The following is a 26,525-nucleotide window of genomic DNA, read 5'->3' on the forward strand; positions in this document are numbered from 1 at the left end:
GGTAGTAGATCGCAAGAAATTTCTTGGCCTATCTCGATGCGTGAAAAATTCAGGCAAGGAATCGCTCAAGAAATGAGCAAGCGTCGCTTTTTTTCCGGATCCTAGTACGGAGCTGAAACGAAATGTCAAATCAAATGTTGCTTGCTGTATTAAATTTCTTGACCATTCCGGTCACGGAAAAATAATGCACTGAACGAAAATTACTTGAGCGATTCCGTTTGAAGTGCATAACTCGCATTAAGATAAAAATCAAATTAAGAGAACTTTCTTTCACTTCTTTTTTTCTTGCTTCACTTTGTTTTCTATCCCGAGCAGAAGAGAATTACAACAGCATAATAAAATATGTTATTTCGGCAAAATAACTGAGTAGCAGAAAGAGTTATTTCCATGTTATTAACATAACATATCATGTTATAAACTTGTCTGTCATAAGCGGCAAAATAACAAAAATCATAACAAAAAAATGTTCTTGGAAGACCAGTTAAATAACACGTTTTGTTAGTTTCAATAACAACCTAATAATAGCGAATTTTCAAAATATTTTAATAACAAATTTTGAAATAAGTTAGTTATATATAACAATCAGAAAACAAAATTAGTTATAATATCAAAATCAAAGTGGCATTGCTGCAATAAAAGTAATAAAAAAGTGTCTAGAAATAATCAAGTTTTTCTTCTTTTTCTTGGTCACAGACTTCTTTTTTGACATTCTTGTCAACATGTGCAGTTCATTCTGGAATTTCACCAGCTGATCCAATACGTTAAATGGCTAGCACTCTAGCACTTTCTATACACGTACACGTACCCAACTGAAACTGGAGCAACATTAGAATAACTAGCCACAGAAGTCCAATGTCGTGACTGTTCGTGTGACTAACATCTAGTTTGCCACGTCCTTACAGCGTCTGTAGCGGTCCTAGAAGTGTCAAGTAAATTTTGTTTACCAAAACAAATGATCCTCTACAAGATGGACACTTGCAAACAATCAATTATTACAAATAAAGTTATTAATATAATTGAACTGGAAAAGTGACTACAGCGCCATTGGAGTTCTAGTGTATTTCTATTGGAGCAACAGATGTACTTATCAAAGGGTTTAGGAAACAAAAGGCTGATCAGTTGGCTCTGTCACAATTTGAATGTAATGTCAAAAATAAAAGGAAGAGGAATCAATGAGGAAACAATTTTTTCTCATCAGTTTCTCGCGGAATGCTGTGGACAACATTATTCTCGAATGGTGTAGTTTTGATTGCAAAGCTTGTTGCTGTGCTATTGATGATCAAATATTTGTACAGTTTCAACAACACAATAATGACTGAATTTGTGCTACAGCAAAACATGCTATTCAAATGTAATTCAAGGAAAATAAACCAATAGCTCGATCATAACAAAATGAGATTGTCCAACAAAATATGTTATGGAACGGTTATACCTCAATAAGTTGATAATAACAAACCATGATATTTAAACAGGTTTTATGATTAAGCTGTTATTATTTTGATATTCTCCTCTGCTCGGGATAATGTAAAATTTAGTGGTCCACTGAAATGTGGGTCCCGGGGCCTTGCCCCCCCCCCCCTCAAATCCGGCACTGGATGTGTATCTTTCTTAAACTTTAGAAGAATAGAAGTTTCTTTAAAAAAATGTTTCCAGGAATTCTGTTCATTAGAAGCTTCAAATTTGCCAATAACCGGTGGAGTTTTCAAAGTGATCTGCTATATATTTCGTGAGGCATTTCTACAGAAATTCTTTGATCATTTCCGAAAACTCCCGTGAACATGTGATGACAGTAATCCTGGCGGAAACTTTCCTATAATCAAATAGCCGCTGGCATGTTTCTCTCGAGTTACCTAGTTCTAGCATTAATTGGGCGACATGTAGACCAGTCTAGAAGTAAATGTTCAATCACAATACATAAGGCTCCTAAACAAGATCACAGCAAGCTGCAATAGTGCGCGGTCGAAGTTTTTTACGTGTGACGTTTTTATATCGGCGCTTCAATTGGCGATTAAAACTAGAGGTTATGTCGTGAAAATTCGTTAGTTTGATAGGAAAATACCAGTTCCCTATCAGCTTATTCGTCATTTTTTGGTAAATTTACCGATAAATCGATTTTTTCTACTCGGTATGCACAAAAAAGATTATCTGGAATAAGTCAATCACTAAAACATGAAATGGGATTTCTCAAAACATAACCTATCTTTAGGAGGCAAATATTCGGACTATTAGGTTTTTGGGACCATCGGTTTTTCAGTGGTGTTCCTTTAAACTAAATTTCAATATGGAATATTTTCAGTGCTTCTCTGTTGAACTGCTGTTCGGATGGACTAGTAATACTTTTGATTAAACGAGAGGCTGATTCGTCTGGAATTTGTGGAATGCTGGGAAGAATTGAATTCGCCTGTGACGTTTGAACCTACGTACATAAGGGGTCGTCCATATTATTTATTCGCATGATTTCTAACTTCTTTAATTGGCATCACTACATGCTTATGGTCTTCGTACCAGGTACACTGAAGTTTTTTTTTACGACGGTAATGGTCCCGCGTAAAAAAAAACCGCGTAAAAAAAAACCGCGTTATTTCAAGACCCGTCGTAAAAAAAAACCGCGTTATTTCAAGACCCGTCGTAAAAAAAAACCGCGTTATTTCAAAAAACGTCGTAAAAAAAGTCAAGTCACGTTAGATGTGGTGCTGACTGATTTACGCGTGTTTTTGAAAAATCGCGGATTTTTTTTACGACGGTTTTTGAAATAACGCGGTTTTTTTTTACGACGGGTCTTGAAATAACGCGGTTTTTTTTTAGGACGGACCGCGTAAAAAAAACCGCGTAAAAAAAAACCGCGTAAAAAAAAACCGCGTAAAAAAAAACTTCAGTGTATTGAACTCCAGGAAATTAAAAAAATGTCTTTACAAATAAATAGAAAAATTAAAAAAAAAAGGAAAAATGGCAACCATCTTAATTCCAACTTCTTGAAGACCCATAGCATCCCGAGCAGGAGAAAATAACTAAAGAATACTAAACTCTGGTATGGAAAACCGAATACCCACAACCTGAATGAGGTATTAAGTAGCCCTGCATAAGAAGTAAAATACCTAAAATAATAACTGGTGTGTACTCTGTTCATAACACGTGAATAATGACATCAGGTATGGCAATACCTAAATAGTAATCGGCGATATTCCCATATAAAAACTGATTTTTCCATAATTGAATAATACCTCAAGCAGTCCTTAACAATACCAAAATTAGTTATTTTCAATACCAGGCTAACCGACCAATACCTCATCATGGTATGATACCTGACTTTGGTATGCTGTAGTTATGTGTCAGTTATCCTTTCCTGCTCGGGATGTTTTCTGGATTTTTCAGCGTCTAGTCAACTTCAATTACACCACAGAAATAGACATTCAGTATCTGGCCCAGAAATGTTTCTAGAGATTCTGCAGAGAAGAGAAGGGCATCTCAGAACAAACTGACCACACGAAAAGTGATAAATTTTAGGCGTGCAAAATTGATTCGATTTATTTTGTTTCTGCCCATTTCGTTTCCCTCGTGTATAAACGTCAAAACAACTGCATGGCTCAAAGTATATAGGATACATTCAGGTATAATCAGAATTAATGAATAGTTAACGTCATATCGATGATTAATTCTCTTATTTTTCGAAATTTTGTTTCATAGAGAGCATATTAGACCGTTACAAATATTTATTTCATTTTTTGTCCCACCACTCTTTGGCTGGTCGAGGGGGGGGATAAAAATAATAAAGAATTTAATCTGAAAAATATTAAAAACTCATCGGATTTGTTAAACAATTTTTTGGCAAGATTCGATATTTTGATAAATATTTTTTTATCTGCCCCCTCAAAATGCTAAATCCAGCCAAAAATTTTTGAATGTTGGGATCGGCAGACAAAAAGTCAAAATTAAGTTTGTCTCAGCCTTAATTGTTGTTTCGAACACGAACACTATTGTAATACTATGGTAGATATACCAAAGATGTTTATGCAATTGCAGGCTGTAATGATGGTGTTGTACCATTTTTTTCCTTATCATCATAATGTTATTATACATATTCTCACCACTATTGTACCGCGTATCCTATTTACGGTTGTAAGAGATAAGCAACTTTAGCTGTCTCCCCAAAATACATTCTAGTTAAACACAATATTTTTGCGAATCAGTTGGTGTACCTGCCTCCGAAATACTTTGCTTTTTCGTGTCAACACTGTTGAAATTTTCCGTGTATAAAGTGTGATTTCAACCGCCAGGTGTCACGACCAACAGCATGAAATATTTATCAATTTCTGACTCCGGAGATGACCTTCTCTTCTCTGGATTCTGCCAGAATTTACGATAGTTTACTGCTCATACAGTAAAATAACGATTTTTCACATTTTACATTAATTGGCTTCTTTAGCGGTGTTGAGATAATTCCATATTCTGAATCTGCATGCAAAACTGAGCCGAAATCCAAATTTTCATGTATTTTCGTGCTCGGGAACCTATTTAAAAATCAATTTGAAGTTTGTATGAGAGCGATTTGTCGAATCACCCCTCGTCGCATTTTGTACTGGGCGGAGCTGTCAAGCAGTTGGCCAGCTGTCAAAAGATGATTTTGGAAAATCTCTTCAAAATCATTTTTAGGTACCAAAATAAAGTTCTAAAAATCTGAAAAAAAATCATGGTGGTTCAGAAAAAGGTGCTCTTTTGTATAAAATCGAAAAATCAATACATTTTTCTTAATTTAAGGACAGACTTGTTAGAATCCCAAAATGGCCGCCACAATGGCCGACTTTGGTACCTACTCACGATTTCGAGGGCACCAATCTCTTCGTAAACAAAACCAGCACACCTGAGCATCTCATTTTAAGCTTATTACAAGTGAGCAAGAACAGAATAATAAAATGCACTGTTGTTTGAAGCTTGCTTCTTGAGATTTGTGCGTCTAAAGTTCTGATGCACTTTTGAAGCGGGCTTTTAAGACGTTTGTCCTTAACGACCCAATTATAGACACGCTTAAAAATAAACTCAAAAAGAAGATTCACCGGAATATTGGGCTATCGACAAAGGTTTACCTTTACAAAAACCATTTTACTAGTCATATGAAGTAGTATTGATGTGTTTTGCCTTTCTCGTACACTAAGTGTACTGGAAAGGCTATATGTTCACTCCAAAAATGACTTTTTGATAGATGGCCCGGAGGGTCGAGTCACATATACCAATCGACTCAGCTCGACGAATTGAGGTGATGTCTGTGTGTGTGTATGTGTGTGTACAAATAAACTCACATCAGTTTTTGGCAGTAAACCTCAACCGATTTTAATGACCGATGGTTCATTCGACGCGGCATCTGGTCCCATTGTTTCCTATTGAAAATGGTTCGGATCGGTCCAGCCGTTCCGGAGTTATAGCCATTTAGGTGTTCCGGATCGGTACCCCTGGAAGGGGCCAGACATGAAAATGCACCAAACCCATGCATGCGACCCATCAAACCACGGCATTTACGATTATCTAATGAACGGTATGCAGGAAAATAATCTCAGACCATATCTGAACCGGTAGTGTTCCGGAACCGGTTCTGGGTGTCCCGCCGGAAGTGGCCAAATATCAAATTGAACATAACCCATGCATGCGGCACATCAAACAACGACATTTTCGATAATCTGATGAACGGTTAGCTAGAAAACAGTATCAGACCATATCTGAACCGGTAGTGTTCCGGAACCGGTTCCGGATGTTCCGCCGGAACCAGCCAAATATAAACGAGTACCAAACCGATGCATGCGACACATCAAACAGCGGCATTTTCGATAATCTTATGAACGGTAAGCAGGAAAACAATATCAGATCTGAACTGGTAGTGTTGGAACCGGTTCCGGATGTCCCACCGGAAGTGGTCAAATATAAAAGTGAACCAAACCCATGCATGCGATACGTCAAATCACGGTTTTTTCAATAACCTGATGGCCGGTTATTAGGGAAGTAAGCTCAGACCAGATACGGGACAGCCGGTTGTATTCCGGAACCAGTTCCGGAAACCAAACCGTACCAAACCGATGCATGCGAAACATCAAGCAGCGGCATTTTCGATAACCTGATGAACGGTTAGCAGGAAAACAGTATCAGACCATATCTGAACCGGTAGTTATCCGGAACCGGTTCCGGGGGTCCCGACGGATGTGGCCAAATATAAAAGAGTACCAAACCCATGCATGCGATACAACAAATAACGGCTTTTCTGATTATATGATGACTGGTTTTCAAGGAAATAGGTTAGGGCCACATTAGGGACAGCCGGTAGTGCCGTAACCAGCTCCGGGTGTCCCTCCAAAAGCGGCCAAATATAAAATTGAAGTGAAACTATGTATGCGACACAGAAAAGCCCGAATGTTTTTGATAACCTTATGATCGTTAGCAAGCAGACAGGTTCAGACTGGTAAAAAAATGTTTTACGCATATGGTCAAATCTCAACCGTTACGTAGTAATTGAACTTTACATGTTTTTGACTTTGCTTGCCTGAAACTGGCTATAACTTGAAAATGGTCAAACTTATACGAATTTGAAAGATTATTAAATTTGCTATCTAAAAAGATCTTGGAATCTATTGGTTTAGTTAGATAACTAAAGCAAAAAGCTCGAAAGTAGTGTTTTGCCTTTCTCGTACACTTAGTGTACTAAAAAACTATATGTTCACTCAAAAAACGATTTTTCGAAAAAAAAAGGCTCGTAGGATCAAGTCGCATATACCAATCAACTCAGTTCAACGATTTGAGATTATGTGTTGGGTTTAATCACCGTTAACAAAAAAGATATAGAATTGAGATTATGTCTGTATGTTTGTATGTATGTATGTATGTATGTATGTGCACAAAATAAGTCACTCACTTTTAAGACTCGTCCCATTGGCCGATTTTTCAGAATTGTTTGCTATCAAAAATGGTCCAGATCGGCCAAGGAGTTCCGGAGTTATTTCAGTGATCCGCACCAGCACCGGTAGAACTAGCCGTATATAAAACTGAACTGGCCCCATCATGCGATACATCAAACTGTGGCGATTTTTGGAACCTTTAGCATGGTTGACGAGTTTTGTGCGGAAATCAACACTGGAGACCAGAAACTGCACGATGTCGACCCAAAATTCAAGGTGGCAGCCAAATGTTCAAAATGGCGGCTCAAAATTTAAGATAGCGGTTGTTTAATAGAGATTTAGGCTCTTAAAGTATGCTAAATGGAAATATTTGATATGGGGAAGATGTCTGGACTCCTAAAATGGCGACTAGAATATCCAAGATGGCGGGCTAAAATCCAAAATGGTGGCTTCAAATTCAAGATGGCGTCTGTTTAATGAAGCTTTAGGCTCTAAAACCATGCAATATTGGTATATTTGGTATGGGGAAGACTTCCAGAGTCCAAAATGGCGATCAGGATATCCAAGATGGCGATCTAAAATTTAAGATGGTGGCTCCGAATTCAAAATCGCGGCTGTTTAATGGAGTTTTAGGACCTGAAACAATGCATTATTGGTATATTTGGTATGAGGATGATGTCTGGATTCCAAAAATGGCGACTAGAATATCCAAGATGGCGGCTCCAAATTCAAGATGGCAGCTGTTTAATGAAGTACATTTTTCGTAGGGAAGATGCCTGGACGCCAAAAATGGCGACCAGAACATCCAAGATAGCAATTTTGAATCCTAAATGGCGGCTTCAAATTCAAGATGGCGTCTTTTTCTTAAGAGTTTGCGATATGATTTCTGGTATCATGAAATGGATTTCTGTTAATTGTTTGAAAGTGCGATGTACATCAACATTTCGCTTGAGTTTTATTGGAATTGGGTTTGGAAGGCACGAGAAAGGCGCCATCACCGCTAGGTGGATTAATTAGGGTTTTTATGATGATATAGAGATCTTTGAAACAAATCTAGTTGGTTTGGTGAATTCATTATTACCAATTTAAATATACCGATTGCAGCTGGGACGATTCTTTTATTTTACACTTTTCGTTTTTTGGCTAGAACTCAGTCAGTTTTGAATCAATCCTGTATTCAAATTTTGAATACAGGGAGACACAATGAATACTATTTGTGAACAAAAAGTGAAGCCATTATCTTCAGAATCGAGTTATAGCAGAAAAACGACCCATAAAAAAAATAATAATAATAAAATAAAATAAAATCGGGTGTTCTGATTTGCAAAGTGTGATTCTTTGACAGACTGAGAATTAGTTGAAACATTATCTACGAATACAAACACAAGATTATAAATAAGAATGAGGCAATTCAATGAAAAGGATTAATAATACAAAATGAGCTCACCCTATTATTCGGTTTATCCCGGTTTAGTTTTCACAGCCATATTGATGAAGACACCGCAAGAACATCTGAATATGCACGTTAGAGCGCGATGAAGTGCAACATACATGACGAAGAGATCGAAAGATGCATCGTCATTACATTCAAACATTTATGTTTATGTTGAAGACAGTTAAAGCGCCTCGAAGACCACAATTAGCACATATTTAGAAGAAAAAAGGGGCAATAAACCACATTACAGATTAGTAATAGACAAAATCCGTTTCGGATACTGATCTGAAACAATCGATTTATGTGATTTTTTTTATAAACACATCAAAATATGTTTCAAAGTCAGCGACGTATATCTAGGAACTGAAATATTCTCCTGCTTAAATACTTTTTATCAGAAAAAAAAATTGTATTAAGGGTTGTTTTGCTTATTTTTGAAGATAAATAAAAAAAAATAGGAAAGATGAAGAAGTGGACAAGCATAGTATATGAGTATTTTAATATGTAATAACAAAAAAAAAACAAAGTCCAAGATATTTTCCGAATGCAAAAGTAACAATGCCGTCTAGAGTTGAGTCTACACAGATAAAAATAATGAGGTTTACACGTCATTTAAACTTCATTTTAGTCATGTAAACTTAGTGTTATATGTCATGTAAACTCTAAGAGTCATGCGGAATTACATGACATATAATGTAAGTTTGCATGATATTTCATGAACTTTACATGATATGTCATGAAAACTTCTGCGATATCCCACGCTCCAATTATGTGCATCATATGTCACAGAATTTTACACTCTTTCTTCGATCTGTGTAGAGAAATTAAGTGACTTTGGCAATTTTTCACATTTTCATAATTTACACCTAGATAGACATAACTTATTAAGGTACTACCATAACTTTCACTTTCAACACGCATTCGCATAGTAATGTAGTTAATTTGGTTTTGTTTCTTATCGAACTGGATATTACTTCTTCTTTTCCTTTGGAACTTCACTTGTATTATTTGTTGCTTACGCATCTAGTTTCTTTTACAGGACTTTCGAAACAAAAAGAACCGTTCAATTTTGTTTCGGCAAATATGAAAATTACTTAATTTGTAACAACTTAACTAAAGGCTACCTGTTTTTGTTCACTAATTAATCTAATTTATCTGTGTGTGTGCAAAACGTGCGATAAAATCTGAATCTCGTTAATCGTAACCGTAAAGCCTGTTCACCATTTTGGTTGTAACAAAAGACCTACTGTAAATCTCCCTATAGTTATAGTTTTGGTTGTGGCTATTCCCTAAAACTTTACTCGCATAGGCTCTGATGAACTTAGTCGTATATAGTTTGAAACTAGTTTCATTAACTTGTAGTTTGTTTTTCATTTCCGCTATTGGATGACGTCTACTTCTCTCTATTTACTTTATTATAGTGCGTTTTCGCGTTGGTCGTACTTGTTTCTTGATTTCCTCTGCCACTGCTGCCCCCGGGCCCCTTGCCCTACCTGTTGATCCACTCGATTATAATCACATTGGTGATACTGGTGAACATGCACACATCACATCTGAGCCTTAATTCTCAGAGACGATCTTTATCCCGGTCGAAGCTCATTGCCTTGAAGACCGAACCCCGTCGTCTGCTCCCGCTAGCACCACTACTACTGCTGCCCAAATTCACACTCATACCTCGCCGTAGGTTGTGCTGATCCAGACTGGATGCCCTTGGCCTTCTAAGAACTTCCAGTTCCGCTCCGCTTCCCTCCGTATCCGTCTCGCTGCGTTTCCTTCGCCTTCGCAACAGCCCATCACTCTCGTCCAGGTCACTCGGGAAGTCTGTACTCACGCTCTCTCGCTTTTGCAGCTCAGCTGCCAGCATTCTCACCTCCCAATCATTGTGATGCATCTCTTCCTCTTCCTCATCATCGTCATCGAAGTCATCCTCGAACTCATCATCAGTGCTTCGACTGCCGCGATTCTCCACCAATCTTCCAGACTCGCTCGCAAACTCATCATCCTCTTCTTCCTCTTCTGCTTCTTCCTCCTCACCGCCTTCGCACTCACCAACAGCCTCCTCCTCCTCCGCTTCCTCTTCCTCGTAGTTATTGTCATTCTCCGACTGTGACTGCTCCGAGGAGCTGGTTTCAATGTTGACGATCACGCTGTCCGACACGATGTTTCCGGTAAGTTCTGATATCACAATGTCCCGGTACGGTCCACGGATTCGTGGTTCGCTACTGCCGACACTAGGTGAGGAAGACATGCGTCGCGGGGGGACGGGTGGAGGAATACTGCCAGCAGTAGTAGACGGGTGTGGTGGAGGAGCTAGGGTTGATGAAGGAGGCGATCCACCACGTTCGAAGCTTTCTTGATCTGTGCTCTCGCCCCAGTTGGAAGGTCGATTACGCAGGGGCCGGTGCCGAGGAGAACTTCTGGGCTTACGATTACGACTGACCTTCTGACTACGGGGACTATCCGAATCGGAGTGTGGTGACGAAGCGAATATCGTATCGAGGGAATCTCCTCGCTGTGGTATCGAGAAAAACAAGAATACAGTTACACTATACCGGTTGATCAACGACGGCACTTACCATGAACGGCAACTCGTCGGAAGACCTAGACGTACCGCTACCGGAAGAACCTGCCTTCTGTTGTGCCTGCACCACTTGTACACCTCCATCTTGAACCAGTAGCGGATCCTGATGCTCCAGCTCCTGGATCCGGTTCTGTAGCTTTGATATGATGTCGTCCCGTTTCTTGACCTCCAGCTCCAGATTGAAGAACTTGTCCTGGAATTTGACCTGAATTTCCTTCATATGCGTCTGGATGACCTGTTTGATGCCGAGTAGAACTTCACCGAAGAATTCTTGCTCCTCCAGCGATCCTAGAGTTGGGATAATAGTAAAAAAATGCACAGAAAATAAAAGGACGAAAAGAAGAAGAATAACATCGATTAGGCAGGATTTGATTCCGTGAAAGCCCTGAAACCCCATCGAGACCGATTATGTCGATTGCCCATTCACAAGTGCTGAACCACAGAGTTCTGTGGAAATAAAAGTCCGTTTCGATCCGAAAGATAGAGCACTGCACTCCTACATGGGAGGTTCAGAATCACTTTTTCCCTGTCTAGGTCGCTTAAGGCGTCTCTCGTATTCTCACAATAATGGGCTACTGATGAAGTGTGCCAATCAACAAATCGTTCCGAATTAATTTTTGAACTGAACAATCGTGGGAGGGAAGGATTAGGGCGAGGTGGATGGTTGAAGCTAGGATTGACTGTTGGTAAGTGTGGGTCGAAAGATAAATGTTGGCCTTTTCGATTGTGCACAGTGGTCCAGAATGGAGACGCGATAGAGGAGAAATGTACGATTAAACACGTGAATTTGCGGAGATTCTGAGCAATCTCCTAACGGACATTCTGAACAATCTTCCTGCGGAGATTCTGGGGAATCTCCCTCTGGAGATTCTGGGGAATCTCCCTTTGGAGATTCTGGGGAATCTCCCTTTGGAGATTCTGCTGAATCTCCCTGCGAAGATTCTGGGGAATCTCCCTTTGGAGATTCTGGGGAATCTCCCTTTGGAGATTCTGGGGAATCTCCCTTCGGAGATTCTGGGGAATCTCCCTTTAGAGATTCTGGGGAATCTTCCTGCGGAGATTCTGGAAATCACCCAGCGGAATCTCCCTGCGGAGATCCTGAGAGATCTCCTTGCAGAGATCCTGGGGATCTCCTTGCAGAGATCCTAGGGATCTCCTTGTAGAGATCCTGGGAATCTCCCTGCGGAGATTCTGGGAATCTCCCTGCGGAGATTCTGGGAATCTCCCTGCGGAGATTCTGGGAATCTCCCTGCGGAGATTCTGGGAATCTCCCTGCGGAAATTCTGGAAATCACCCAGAGGAATCTTCCAGCGGAAATTCTGAGGAATCTCTCTGCGGAGATTCTGAGGAATCTCCCTCCGAAGATTCTGGGGAATCTCCCTGCAGTGAGCCTGGGTAATCTCCCTGCGGATATTCTGGGGAATCTACCATCGGAGATTCTGGAAAATCTCCCTGCGGAGATTCTGGGGAACCTAGCTGCGGAGATTCTGAGGAATCTCCCTTGGGAGATTCTGGGAATCTCCCTGCGGAGATTCTGGGGAATCTCCCTGCGGAGATTCTGGGGAATCTCCCTGCGGAGATTCTGGGGAATCGCCCTGCGGAGATTCTGGAGAATCGCCCTGCGAAGATTCTGGGTAATCGCCCTGCGGAGATTCTGGGGAATCTTCCTGCGGAGATTCTGGGGAATCTTCCTGCGGAGATTCTGGGAATCTCCCTGCGGAGATTCTCAAAATCTTCCTGCGGAGATTGCGAGAATCTCCCTTCGGAGATTGTGAGAATCTCCCTCAGGAGATTGTGGAATTCTATCTGCGGAGATTCTGGAAATCTTCTTGCGGAATTTCTCAAAATCTCCACAGGGATTTTCCCAGAATCTTCACAGGGAGATTCCTAGAATCTCTACAGGGAGATTCCCGGAATCTCCACAGGGATCTTTTTCCTCAGGGAGATTCTCTGAATTCCCAGAATCTCCTCAGGGAGATCCCCAGAATCTCCTCAGGAAGATTCCCAGAATCTCCTCAGGGAGGTTCCCAGAATCTCCTCAGGGAGATTCCCAGAATCTCCGCAGGGAGATTCCCAGAATCTCCGCAGGGAGATTCCCAGAATCTCCGCAGGGAGATTCCCAGAATCTCCGCAGGAAGATTCCCAGAATCTCCTCAGAGAGATTCCCAGAATCTCCTCAGAGAGATTCCCAGAATCTCCTCAGAGAGATTCCCAGAATCTCCTCAGGGAGATTCCCAGAATCTCCTCAGGGAGATTCCCAGAATCTCCTCAGGGAGATTCCCAGAATCTCCTCAGGGAGATTCCCAGAATCTCCTCAGGGAGATTCCCAGAATCTCCTCAGGGAGATTCCCAGAATCTCCTCAGGGAGATTCCCAGAATCTCCTCAGGGAGATTCCCAGAATCTCCGCAGGGAGATTCCCAGAATCTCCGCAGGGAGATTCCCAGAATCTCCGCAGGGAGATTCCCAGAATCTCCGCAGGGAGATTCCCAGAATCTCCGCAGGGAGATTCCCAGAATCTCCGCAGGGAGATTCCCAGAATCTCCGCAGGGAGATTCCCAGAATCTCCGCAGGGAGATTCCCAGAATCTCCGCAGGGAGATTCCCAGAATCTCCGCAGGGAGATTCCCAGAATCTCCGCAGGGAGATTCCCAGAATCTCCGCAGGGAGATTCCCAGAATCTCCGCAGGGAGATTCCCAGAATCTCCGCAGGGAGATTCCCAGAATCTCCGCAGGGAGATTCCCAGAATCTCCGCAGGGAGATTCCCAGAATCTCCGCAGGGAGATTCCCAGAATCTCCGCAGGGAGATTCCCAGAATCTCCGCAGGGAGATTCCCAGAATCTCCGCAGGGAGATTCCCAGAATCTCCGCAGGGAGATTCCCAGAATTTCCGCAGGGAGATTTCCAGAATCTCCGCAGGGAGATTCCCAGAATCTCCGCAGGGAGATTCCCAGAATCTCCGCAGGGAGATTCCCAGAATCTCCGCAGGGAGATTCCCAGAATCTCCGCAGGGAGATTCCCAGAATCTCCGCAGGGAGATTCCCAGAATCTCCGCAGGGAGATTCCCAGAATCTCCGCAGGGAGATTCCCAGAATCTCCGCAGGGAGATTCCCAGAATCTCCGCAGGGAGATTCCCAGAATCTCCGCAGGGAGATTCCCAGAATCTCCGCAGGGAGATTCCCAGAATCTCCGCAGGGAGATTCCCAGAATCTCCGCAGGGAGATTCCCAGAATCTCCGCAGGGAGATTCCCAGAATCTCCGCAGGGAGATTCCCAGAATCTCCGCAGGGAGATTCCCAGAATCTCCGCAGGGAGATTCCCAGAATTTCCGCAGGGAGATTCCCAGAATCTCCGCAGGGAGATTCCCAGAATCTCCGCAGGGAGATTCCCAGAATCTCCTCAGGGAGATTCCCAGAATCTCCGCAGGGAGATTCCCAGAATCTCCGCAGGGAGATTCCCAGAATCTCCGCAGGTAGATTCCCAGAATCTCCGCAGGTAGATTCCCAGAATCTCCGCAGGTAGATTCCCAGAATCTCCGCAGGTAGATTCCCAGAATCTCCGCAGGGAGATTCCCAGAATCTCCGCAGGGAGATTCCCAGAATCTCCGCAGGGAGATTCCCAGAATCTCCGCAGGGAGATTCCCAGAATCTCCGCAGGGAGATTTCCAGAATCTCCGCAGGGAGATTCCCAGAATCTCCGCAGGGAGATTCCCAGAATCTCCGCAGGGAGATTCCCAGAATCTCCGCAGGGAGATTCCCAGAATCTCCGCAGGGAGATTCCCAGAATCTCCGCAGGGAGATTCCCAGAATCTCCGCAGGGAGATTCCCAGAATCTCCGCAGGGAGATTCCCAGAATCTCCGCAGGGAGATTCCCAGAATCTCCGCAGGGAGATTCCCAGAATCTCCGCAGGGAGATTCCCAGAATCTCCGCAGAGAGATTCCCAGAATCTCCGCAGGGAGATTCCCAGAATCTCCGCAGGGAGGTTACCAGAATCTCCGCAGGGAGATTGCCAGAATCTCCGCAGGAAGATTCCCAGAATCTCTGCAGGGAGATTCCCAATATCTGCATCTCCAAAATTATTTGCTTCACGTAACGGAGCAATCGAACTCTATTTCTTCTACATGTATTTGAATTCAAAAATTCTACTACTCTGGACCACTGAGCACCGGTGTGAATTGTTTCTACATAGTGGCAAAAAGGATTCGAACTACGGGACGGCACACAAAGGTGGTGAGGTGCTGACTGGCCGTATGGGATGGCTAAAGCTCCGGGAGTGGGATGATTGATGAACCGTTCGTTAGCATGCAAATATTGACCGGATTGAGGGAAATAGAGAGAAGCCAATTCTACTGATGATGAGTGTACGCACAAATTCCCATCCGTTTGCACAAGTGCTCCCCGCCTGGTTTCTCCAGCTGTGCCTTTATTTCTTGGAGTTTCATAGATGACGATTGTCGTACTCTCGTCGTGCGTTGTGAAGCTTTGCGAACGGTGCAAGTGCAGTTCGTAGGGCTGTTTTGTGTAGATTTACAGAGTGGTAAGCCTATTGTTCGTAACTGATTCCAATGGACACTCGGTGGCCGTACGTACGCTTTTCTAATGGGTCTGTTAAGTCAGCAGGCTACTCGGGAAAGTTTCCACCGGGATCCAGAATTGAGTTGCTCGGTGTTGAGAGGAATTTTCGCATTAGGCTTGTGCTCGTCGTAGCCAAACCCATTATAAATGATGCAAACTGTTTGCTGTTCATATAAATGTTAGAGATGCTTCCCAGTCCACCCAAACCTCCTAAAAGATTAGATTGATTAGCTTATCATTGGGCAGGGGGTTGAGACTCGCTTTCACCCAGCTGCGAGCACGGGGCACTATGAAAGGACCTCCCATCAATCTAAAGCCTACGACGGACGAGGATGACGACGGCCTTCACACTGTCCATGGTTATTCCACAGAATGCCATGATGGACGAGCCATGATTTGCCGCCACCATGGACGAGAAACAGTTTCAATTCGAAGAAGGTTGTGTTGGGTAAACAGATTAATTGAGCCACTACTGCAGCAGCAACAGCACCAGCAAAGTTGTTTGTGTGTAAACTTTATGATTGACGGGACAAGTGCGAATGGGGATCGCACGCAATGTGTGGAAAATTTTGATCCTAATTGGATTATGGGTGTTTGGGTGTGATATCGTAGAGTGATGACGGAAATGGGTTCTCGATTAGCTATTCATGTGGATGAAGACATGTTAGTCGTTCGTTGGAAATAATTGAAGTTAGAAGCCTTATTTTACTAAATGTAAAATAAGACTTCTAACTTAAATTATTTCCTATATAAGCTATAAGTAACAAAAAAATTGAACGAAGGTATATTAGTAACACATGATGCATAAATTGATCTATCATCTGAGGGAAATACACTAGTATTTCCATCAAGATTTTGTTTATATACTTTCCTGGGAAAATCTATGAAATTCTTAAAAGGAAATGGGACACATTCCAAGGAAAGAAGGAATTTTTTGATGGCCATAAGAGTCATCGCTGAATTTCCAGCGAAATCCTTGAAGCATCTCGTGGAGAACAATACAGCCAAATCCAAGGTTTTTTTTATCTTCTGATGGAGGAATTCAGACAGATATCTGAAAAGCCTACGATTTCCCCGCCCCCCCCCCTACAAACAGATTCGAAAATTCCTCCAGGATTTCTTCGGATTTCTTCAGGAATTTCTCCAGCAGCTTTTCCAGATATTTTTTCTTTGTCCATAAGTCTATGAACGTTCATTTATTACGTAACGCTGAAATCAGTATTTTTGAACCCCCCTCTGAAACGCTTTTCTGTATGACAATTCTAATTTTTTTGTATGGACCGTTACACAAGGTAATATTTCCTCCCTCCTCTTTAGGCGTTATGTAATATTTGGACGGTGCCTTGCGGGGTTCTAATAGTGATTATTTCAGGGCTTGTTCCAAGAAATACTCCAGGAATTCCTTCCACGATTCCTTTTGAAATTCTTACAGAGACTTCTGCAACGATGCATCAAAGAACTTCTCCAGGAATTTCCTATGGCTTCTTGCAGTGGTAATACCATGAATTCCGGCAGAGATTCCTTCAAGAAAATTCTCTAGGATTTTAACCAGATATTCTTCTAGAAATTTCTCTTCAGTTCTGTGCATTTTTTGCGAGGACTCCTTCTAGAATTCCTTCTGGGATTCCTAAAAGATTTTCACTAGATATCACTTTAGGCATTTCTTAAGAGATTTCTTCGGGAATTGCTCCACGTATTCCTTCAAGACTTCCGCTAGTGATTCCTCCAATAACTCCATGTGGAATTTTTTGAAGTATTTCTGTAAGATTCTTTTTCTCTTAAAATTTTCGGCAAAGAATCCCTTAGGAGTTTATCAAGGGGTAATTTAAGTAATTCGTCCAGAATTTATTGCAAAAATGGATTCCTTCAGAATTTTCTCCAGGAATACCTTCAGACATTCTTGCAAGCTCGTTTACAAATCTCTCCTGGGATTTCCTAATACAGTCAGGTTTTTTACGGGGATACGTACTGGGTAAAAAAAAACTCAGTTCAAAATTCAAAAAAACCGCGTAAAAAAAGTCTCACAATTTCTCGACGAATCATGCAAAAATAAGACGATGATTTTTTTTGTATGGAACCGCGTACGAGCAGAATTTTGGTCCTAGTGGTTTATGAACGGCCCCTGAAAAACTTTGCCGTAGACGACACTTTTCTATCTGCTCTGGATCCCGGGATAGCGGAGTTTGGAATTTTAGTTGACAACGAAATCACCAACTAATTGTTGAATCACCAGATTGCTCTTGACTTCCTGAAGAACTTTGCCTAAGACGACACTATTATATCTGCTCAGGATCTACAGATAGAGAAGTTTGAAATTTTACTTGACGACTAGCGCCACCTAGCGGCGAAATCGCTAACTAATTGTTGAATCACCAGATTGCTCTTGATTTCCTGAAGAACTTTGCCTAAGACGGCACTTTTCTATATGCTCTGGATCTCATGATAGAGAAGTTTGAAACTTTACTTTTAGACTAGCGCCACCTACCGGCCAAATCACCAACTAATTGTTGAATCACCAAATGGCTTTTGACTTCCTGAAGAACTTTGCCGAAGACGACAATTTTGTACCTGCTCTGGAGCTCCAAATTGAGAAGTTTGAAACTTTACTTTTGTACTAGCGCCACCTAGCGGCGAAATTACACACTAATAGTTGAATCACCAGATTTTTTTGACCTACTGAACAACTTTGCCGAAGACAGCATTGTTCCAAATAAAGTAGATCTTGAAATATCGCATGTGATATTCGCTCTCACCCCCAATTAGGCGAAATCCCATAAGCTCTGTGATTACCACAACACGGACTGCCGTGTAATGGGAATCCGTCTAATAGGTGACCGTGTAGACGGAAGCCGCGTAGAAGGAGTCTAGACTGTATATGCTTTTTAACGGCAATGCTGCTTCGGATACCATGCAATATGGGTATCTATCGATCGGGCTTCACAAGTAGAACTCAAAAATGAATATCCGACGCCATTTTGAAATCCAAGATGGCGGCCATGGAATGGTAGTTTGATTTATAATACCATGCAATATGGGTATCTATCGATCGGGCTTGATGAGTAGAAGTCAAAAATCGATATTTAACACCATTTTGAAATCCAAGATGGCGGACCACATCCAAGATGGCGGCCACGGAATGGTAATTTGAGCTATGATACCATGCAATATGGATATCTATCGGCTATGGCTATAGCTTCATGAATAGAAGTCAAAATTCGACATTTGAACCTATTTCGAAATCCAAGATGGGTGTCTATCGATCGGGCTTCATGAGTAGAAGTCAAATATCGATATTTGACTCTATTTCGATATCCAAGGTGGCGGACCATATCCAACAGCTATGAAACCATGCCATATGGCTATAAATCGATCAGGCTTCATAAGTAGAACTCAAAATTGAATATCCGACGCCATTTTGAAATCCAAGATGGCGGCCACGGTTTGAGCTATAATACCATGCATTATGGGTATGGCTGTCGCGAACGGTTGTGTTTTCAATCGCTTGTCATGTTTTTCTTCGCGTTCAAGAGAAAAAAAAAATCTTCCGGTTGTTGGTCGTTCGGAGTTACGCCACCAGTAGAGTTTTCCCCTAACAAAAGTGAACCAGCTCCGAATTCCTTATGGTGATAGAATTGTTTCCTGGAGATTTGTGTGATTATAATGGCAGTTCGGATGCTGCCCGCGTACTGAATGTGGCTGTTTGCGTGTTTCGTTGCATATTGTGTAATCATTTGGTGGGCTGGAGATTTCAATTTGGAGGGCATTGGAAGTTGGTTGTGAAGAATTATCTTTTGTTATAATGTGATCATGTGGAATGTGATGAAATCAACCCTTTTTCGGTCGTTGGTGTACCGCTGGAGAAATGAGCGTACAACTTTATCTCTGCAGACTATGAAGAATTTGGTGAGATCTTTCTAATTAAAAACGTCTTTTACATAGAATATTTATCAAACCAAATACGTGCCAGAAACAGAAATGAAAATTTTTGATTCAGGAAGTGTTAATGCATTTCAGATACCCAATTGATATCTGGATGCATCAATGCGGGGCTTACTGTTTCAGAAAACGACCTCAAGATGTACGTGGAAGTCCTGTCATACTTGGAATGGGTCGTTGGATGTGCAGTAGAGCTATCACCTTCCATCTCCAGGACTAAAACTGTTTGCGTCTATGGATAAAAGTTATTGTCTGAAAATAGACGCAGACGTTTTTATTCCATAAAAGCACTGCCGGCCAGTGGGATATGGATTGTACATACATACATACATACAATACCATGCATTATGGGTATCAGGTATCAGGTATCAGTAGGTCGGCTCCAGGGGCACGTTCTCCACCATTTGGGAAATTTGTGCCATCGCCATGAACACGAGCCTATCCATCATTTACCTGAGGGAGAAGCGAAGGAAAAAAGGATGGGATAGGGGAAAGGACAGATAAGGGAATAGGATCGTCATACACGCATAAACGTACCACAATGGGTTCACATAGCGTCCTGAAAAGGACACTGTAATAACGCATAAGCATACCACAATGAGTTCAAACAGCGCCCTGAAAAGAGCACTGTGATAACGCATAAAGCGTGCATTATGGGTATCTACCGATCGGGCTTTATGAGAAAAAGGGTAGTGGGTTATCGTAGATGGGAGGGTAGCGGGTAGGATAAACGGAGGAGCAGACGGTCGGGTAGAGGGTTTGGGTGAAGGATAGAGTAGAGGGAGTGGAGTAGAAGGTTAGGGTAGAGGATAGGGTAGACGGTAGGGAAGAGGGTAGTATAGAGAGTAGGGTTGAGGGTAGGAAAAATGTTAGGGTAGAGAGTAGGGTAGACGGTACGATTTAGCACAATATAGACTAGAGGGTACAATAAAGGATAGGGCAGTGGTTATGGTAGAGGATAGTTTAAAGGGTAGGGTAGATGGTAGGGATGAAGGTTATGATAGAGCGTATGATAGAGGGTTGGAATAGAGGGCAAAGAAGACAGTAAGGTAGAGGCTAGAGAGCAGGATGAAGAATTGGGATGAGATCAGATGAGCTGAGGCTCTTTTTTGAAATACCTTCAGGAATTCTTTCCAGGATTCCTTCAGGCAATTCTTTCAAGAATCTTCTCAGGTTTATTCCCGGGATTTAAGATATTGCTTCCGAGATTTATGTACGATTGCTTTCGAGGTTTCTTCTCTTCGGGAATTTCTCCAGGAATTGCTGCAGAAATTTCTCCAGAAACTCCCTCCAGTGTTTCCCTCAGTAATTCCTTCAGGGATTCCGTCAGGAACTTCTTCTGTGATTCTATCAGGAACTGCAAGTATTATTTTAAAAATTACTCAAATGATTCCCCTACGAACTGCTGGGACTCCTCCTGGGATTCCTCAAGTAATTCCTCCAGACATTCTTTAAGGAATTCCTCCAAGAATGGCAATTTCTCTACGAATTTCATCATGGATTCCCTCTAGAATTCCTCTATAGATTCCTTCCAGAATTCCTCCAGGAGGTCCGTTAAATATTGCTTCAGGAACAGCTCCAAGGATTATTTCAAGAATTCTCTCATGAACCTTTCTTGGGATACCTCCAGGAATTCCTCCAGTGATTTGTCCAGGGATTTCTTCAGCTAATTCTCCAAGCATTACAAATTCCTTAAGGTATTTCTCGAAAAATTCTTTCAGGGATTCCGTCAGGAATTTTTGCATGGATTTTGTCAGGGATTTCTCCAGATTTTTTTCCAGGAATTCCTCCAGGGATTCCTCCAGGACTACATTCAAAAATCCCTTCAGGACTTACTACCGAAATTGATCCAGGGATTTCTTAAGTTATTCCTCCAGGAGTTCCTACAGAAATTTCTCCAAAATTTTTTCTAGGAATTCCTCCAGAAATTCCAGAGTGGTGTACGAGTACCGGAGAAGATGCCAACGGCATTGAAGAACCACGTTGAGGGAAGTTAAGGATGCTATCCAGCAGCTCAAGAACAATAAGTCAACGATGTGTGAAGCGAACCTGGTGTGATGGTTAGAGTACGTGATTATCACGCTGAGGACCTGGGATCGATTCCCACTCCCGACAAAATGTAAGTTCTTCCTTCGCTGCCCATATTCGCATAGTCGTTAGTTCTTTAGGTGGAATACTGAAACTAAAAATTGAAGAATAAATAAAATAAAAAACTTTTTCTTGGTCGTCAAAATTCCACGACCTGCTGTTCGTTTACGGTGAAACTCAAATGTTCGGCGAAACTGAAGGGTCTTCGCACAAAACCGATGAGGACGATACTCCATTTTACGCTCAGTGCTGAAGTAGGGGAGACTGAGGAGACTTGATCCCTGGGGAGACTTGTTCCCCCCATATTTGCTCGGAATCAAAAACATTTTTCTTCTAGCATAATTTTTCCAAAACTATTCCTGGACAAACGACTATGTTTTGGCTACAAGTGATTTCGATTGTACATTGCATTATTTTTTAACGACTGATGGTTTGTTTTCAGTTCTTCAGAAATTCCGAAAAATCTCAATAACTTTGTGAAAATTGAACCAAATCGTGTCAAAATTTCACAGCACATAGTTTAAATAAAGTACTTTCAAACTTATTTATCGAAATGAGGTTGTTTTTAACATATTTTAATTAATTCAGTTTAGTATACATGGGGAGACTTGATCCCTCGAGGATTACACACACATTATACATGTGAAAAATAAAATTTTATTCGTACGCCTCTATTTACACACTTAATCTTGAATTACCTGTTCAGCACTTTTTTGACGAAAATAGAACAGCAGAACTATTTCGGTAGCTTCGGTAATCGATTTTACTGAGGCACAGTACACCAACTGTCAAAACCTGGTACAAAAGGTAATAGCTGTATACAGCTGTTCTATTTTTGTCAAAAAATTACCGAACACGGTAGTCCAAATTAAGTGTGTACTTAGAATTTTAGTCTTTTCAACGATAAAATGTGTCGGATAACTTTAGTACATATCAAGAAAAGGGGGATCAAGTCTCCCCATTTTGAAAATACGGCATATCCTTGAAAATTAGAGGAAATCTTACAATTTTAAACACTCCAAGTTCATCGAAAATACAAGAAAACTTGAAAAGAAAATGAATAGGAGTCTCTGTAATTATTTTCCCTTTAAATAAACCATGTGCTCAAAAAGGGGGATCAAATGTCACCCATTTTTGAAAAATACATCATAATACATGCCTCCATAAAAACACAGTTTTGAAAACTTTAACAATAATTTAAAGGCCTTCTGTTGTGTATTAACTTGCAATAGATGTTTACCTGCCATTTTGTACGGAAATCGGATCTAGTTTTGTGTTTTTTTCTTAAAGTTTCAGGTAAATTAAGAAAAAGGGATCAAGTCTCCCCAGTCTCCCCTAAAGCTACGCTTGTAGGCATCAGCGTGCAAAGGTTGGTAAAGGCGCCAGCTGCGTCACCGCAATTATTCGTGAAAAAAAGGTAGGGTAGAGGGACATTAGTAAGCTTCCTTTTTTGACACTCTGTTTACATATGAATGTGAAAACGGTGTTGGTTTGGGATGCTGTTAGTTAATTATTGCAGTAATGAGTCGCAGGAATAATTTGGAATGCTTCGATATGCGGTCAAAACGTCTGACAGCGAATTTAATATACCGTTAACCGGTTTCAAGCATTCTTTATTTAGTTTCCTTACAAATATTGTGTAGTATGTAATTCCAACAGCACAATATTTTAAAGGAAACTATTAAAAGTAAGCTTTATCTAAAGGGAAAAATATCTGATCAATTTCGACCCGGAGATCAATTTGTCCCCGGCTTACGGTACATTAAAAAGTTGTATCGAATTTAAAGGCCAGGGTTGAGTAGTTGTTGATTGGTCAAGTGTTGTTCCGGAACACTATAATTTCGTAATGGCCCGTTGTTTTCAGCAAATGAACCTAAATATTCAGCATAATATTCATAAACTATTTATGTACGTACATAGGAAGAAGTTGAAATATATACAAAATACAAGCAGTGAATAACGTGTGGCAAGCATTTAAATATTTCGAACGGTGTTGTCAACAAGAATACAAAAAAGCAAACCCAATCGAAAGCAGCATGTGTTTTCGGTGTGTACCTGCAAATAAAACATTTGAAAACTTACGTTACAGCAGACGAACAATTTTTGCTTCGTGAAATGAACTGGTGAAGATCAAACACATTCACAACTCAATAATCTATGAAGAAAGCGAAGGAGTGAGATCAAACTTTCCACGAGTCTACTGATGGTCAAACTGAAAGCAAGCAACTATGAGTGGTCGGATGTGGGGAGCCAATTTTGTGGATGATTCGATTGAACTGGATTGGAAGCGGCTTGTGCGTCGACAAGTCGGATTGTTGGAGACATGCGGTGGGACCGCTACACGTACCTTTGATGATCTTCCTCTGCCCTCCGAACGCCGAAAGCGAGCCTTTCGAGGGTGAATCGTCGATGAGCTGCTGGTGGTGCGGATCGCCGTTGGTGATGTACCGCGGATCGACCGAAGGATCGTAGTACCCGTTATTGCTGATGACCAGCGCATGCTGATCCTCGCCTGATTCGTCGGTGGTGGAAATGACGGGTGCCAGAGGTAGGCGAGGATCGTGTGCGGTGAAGTTGACGTTCTCCGCCACGGTGGCCGCCGAACTTTCGTCGCTGGTAGAGTTCGTGGTGGTGGTGGTAATCGTCGTCGTGGTACTTTGTGCGCTAGGGATGGGAAAAAGAGTACGTTCTTCAATAGACTCACAAACGTTAGCGCTGGTTGGGGGGCTAGAGAGTGTGTCTCTATTGAAGGTGACGCTCTTCATGAATTTGCTATGTCTAGCAACGTACCCTTCGACCGTTTGGGCTCGCATCAGCTTCTTCAGGTCGCGGTTTTGAATGCCCTGCCGTTGGTCGAGGGCCAGCTTGTCTTCGGACAGCTTTTTGAGAATGCTTTTGAGCTGACGCCTTTCGGGCGTTTCGTTCGACTCCGGACTGAGTGGCGTCGGATGGCTGGTGGATGTTGGTGGGGAGGCACTCTTCGAGCGGACTGGTCCGATGCCAGAACCTTCGCTCCTACTACGAGACAGCTGCTCAACGGGGTCGTATCCGGCATTGCTGCTGTTGGAATCTGTACAATCTAGACTAAGGCTACGGGTTTGCATGGCCGCCTCGAGTTGGGCTAGCTTTTGGCGTTCGTTTAATATTTTGAGGCGCTTGACAAACGGAAGGCCGCTATATTCAGGCGAGAGGTCGTCTATGGACATGTAGCTTTTGTAGCTTTTGGGTTCGGTGATCAGTTTGATCGGTTTGGGTTTCATTCGTACACGTGCTGGTGGTGGAGGGGGTTGTTTCTTGCTTACTACTTCACTATCACTGACACATGCCTGCTCACTATACGTACTACGGCTGAACACTTTGCTCGGTGGTTGAAACATTGGCTTGCTGGACGCGGTCGTCGGAGGGGCGGAAGAGATCGGCGGAGGGGCTGTGGAGACCAGCGAGTTCAGGTTCAAGTCAGCCGGCATCGATGTTTTGTGACGTCCTGCCTTTTTGACAGGCTCCAGAATAGGGGATTCCTCGTTCAGACTGTTGTTCAAACTGGAGTAGCTTCCTCCTACGCTAACTACGGTTGCTAACTTTAGCTTGGACCACGGTTTCAGCTGATCATCGGTCCGCTGCAAATGACCAAAGGATCGTATTTTGTCCTTTATCGCTTGCGCTGCCGAAGGCTTGCTAGTTTTGACGGGCACACTGGCCAATAGATGTTGCTTCATGTCAGTGGCTTCGGGAATGGCGGGTGTTGTCCGGCTTTCCACCTTGGACTCTTGCCGCTGCATACTCTTGAGCCGGTCTTTGAACGACACTCGCATTGAACCTCGTCCATGGTGATGGTGGTGACCGGGGGTGCCCTGTGTGTGCAGAATCGGGCTTGGTGGTGCCTTCAGCTGGGTCGGTGATGTCGGACTCAGGCTCTGGATCAGCGAAGGCGAGCTGGATGTTTGATTCGATGTCACTTGAAGCTGTAAAACAGACGGACGAAACCCGGGTGAGAAGAAAACAGAGAAAAAAAGGGAATGATATTAATTTCAAGGTTCATTTGTTATTCAGAGCAGAGATGCTTCGGTACATGGCTATATATTTTAGTTGCTCGCTCGGTTGGTGCTCTAGGTCAGTGAGTTTAGTATACTGCTTGCCTTTAATACACATTTACAATCGGACCTAGGGCTATAGTTCGGTGGTGGGGAGGGAACAGAGCAAGACCGGTTGGGAGGGTTAAGAGATGCGGAAAAATGGGTGTTAGATCAGACACAGAGGATACGGAGGGCGACACTTCTGGTGTGGACCGGGTGCTTCGAAAGAACACAGTACGAAGGCAGAGTTATTCCAGGCATGCAGTTGACAGAAACGAGACTATTAGTTAGAGGCAGCAGCCGGCGAGAGACAAGAAGAAAGCGCTTTCTTCTGCATCCTTGTTTCTTCTGGTCCGATGCCATAATTGAGTTTTATGCATCAGTAATGGGCTCGATGCTGTTGCTTGGTTTTTCAGCGCTGGCTGTTTGCACGAAGGATACACTTGCTAAAGCAAAACACTGACAACGAGTGAACGTCTTTTGTGCTCCTGCCAAAGGGAAAACTGGACTCGGATGTGCTTCCTTCTCATAGCTAATGATTTTCCAAATGGGTTTATCGGAGTGTTGAATATCCATTGCACCGTAATTGATTTACATAGGGTGCATGCCGGAAGGGGATGGAAACAGGATAATTCGATTCCGAGAGATAGACGATGTGGCGTTTGTGGATGAGCATCAATGGATCGTCATTAAATGATTGAACGAAAATCGTGATAGGCCTGGGAACACTTCTAGATTGAGTTTAAATAAGGGCGAAAGTAACATGAGAGAGTTCTCTTCATCAACTCTCTCTTCTTCAAATTAAAGTGACAAGATGCAAGTATGGTTCCACTTTTTGGTCATAAATCGCTAGGTTGTGAACTCAATCTAGACTTGTTTGACCATGTTTCCAAGAGAGAAAGTAGGGCCATGTTGATAATGAAAATGAAAGGGAATGTTTTTGTGTCATGTAAAAGGTACTTGTCT

The 26,525-nt window shown here is 42.3% G+C and overlaps 1 protein-coding gene across 3 annotated transcripts in view; it reads right to left on the minus strand.

The window, feature by feature from the left end:
* Positions 1-8,951: 8,951 nt before the first annotated feature.
* LOC109409049 (uncharacterized) overlaps positions 8,952-26,525 on the minus strand; it is a 699,030-nt gene continuing 681,456 nt past the window's right edge. For 2 of the 3 annotated variants that reach the window (XM_062858932.1, XM_062858934.1), the window contains 3 exons: positions 23,834-25,448; positions 10,887-11,179; positions 8,952-10,822 (listed from right to left, as the gene is read on the minus strand). In XM_062858932.1, the coding sequence (XP_062714916.1) occupies positions 9,878-10,822; positions 10,887-11,179; positions 23,834-25,448 (2,853 nt within the window). In that variant the 3' untranslated portion in view covers positions 8,952-9,877. The remainder of the gene's footprint in view (positions 10,823-10,886; positions 11,180-23,833; positions 25,449-26,525) is intronic. The other variant, XM_062858935.1, reaches the window with a different exon arrangement.

The sequence above is a fragment of the Aedes albopictus genome, chromosome 3 (assembly GCF_035046485.1).
Source record: "Aedes albopictus strain Foshan chromosome 3, AalbF5, whole genome shotgun sequence".
In the NCBI taxonomy this organism is placed as follows: Eukaryota; Metazoa; Arthropoda; class Insecta; order Diptera; family Culicidae; genus Aedes; species Aedes albopictus.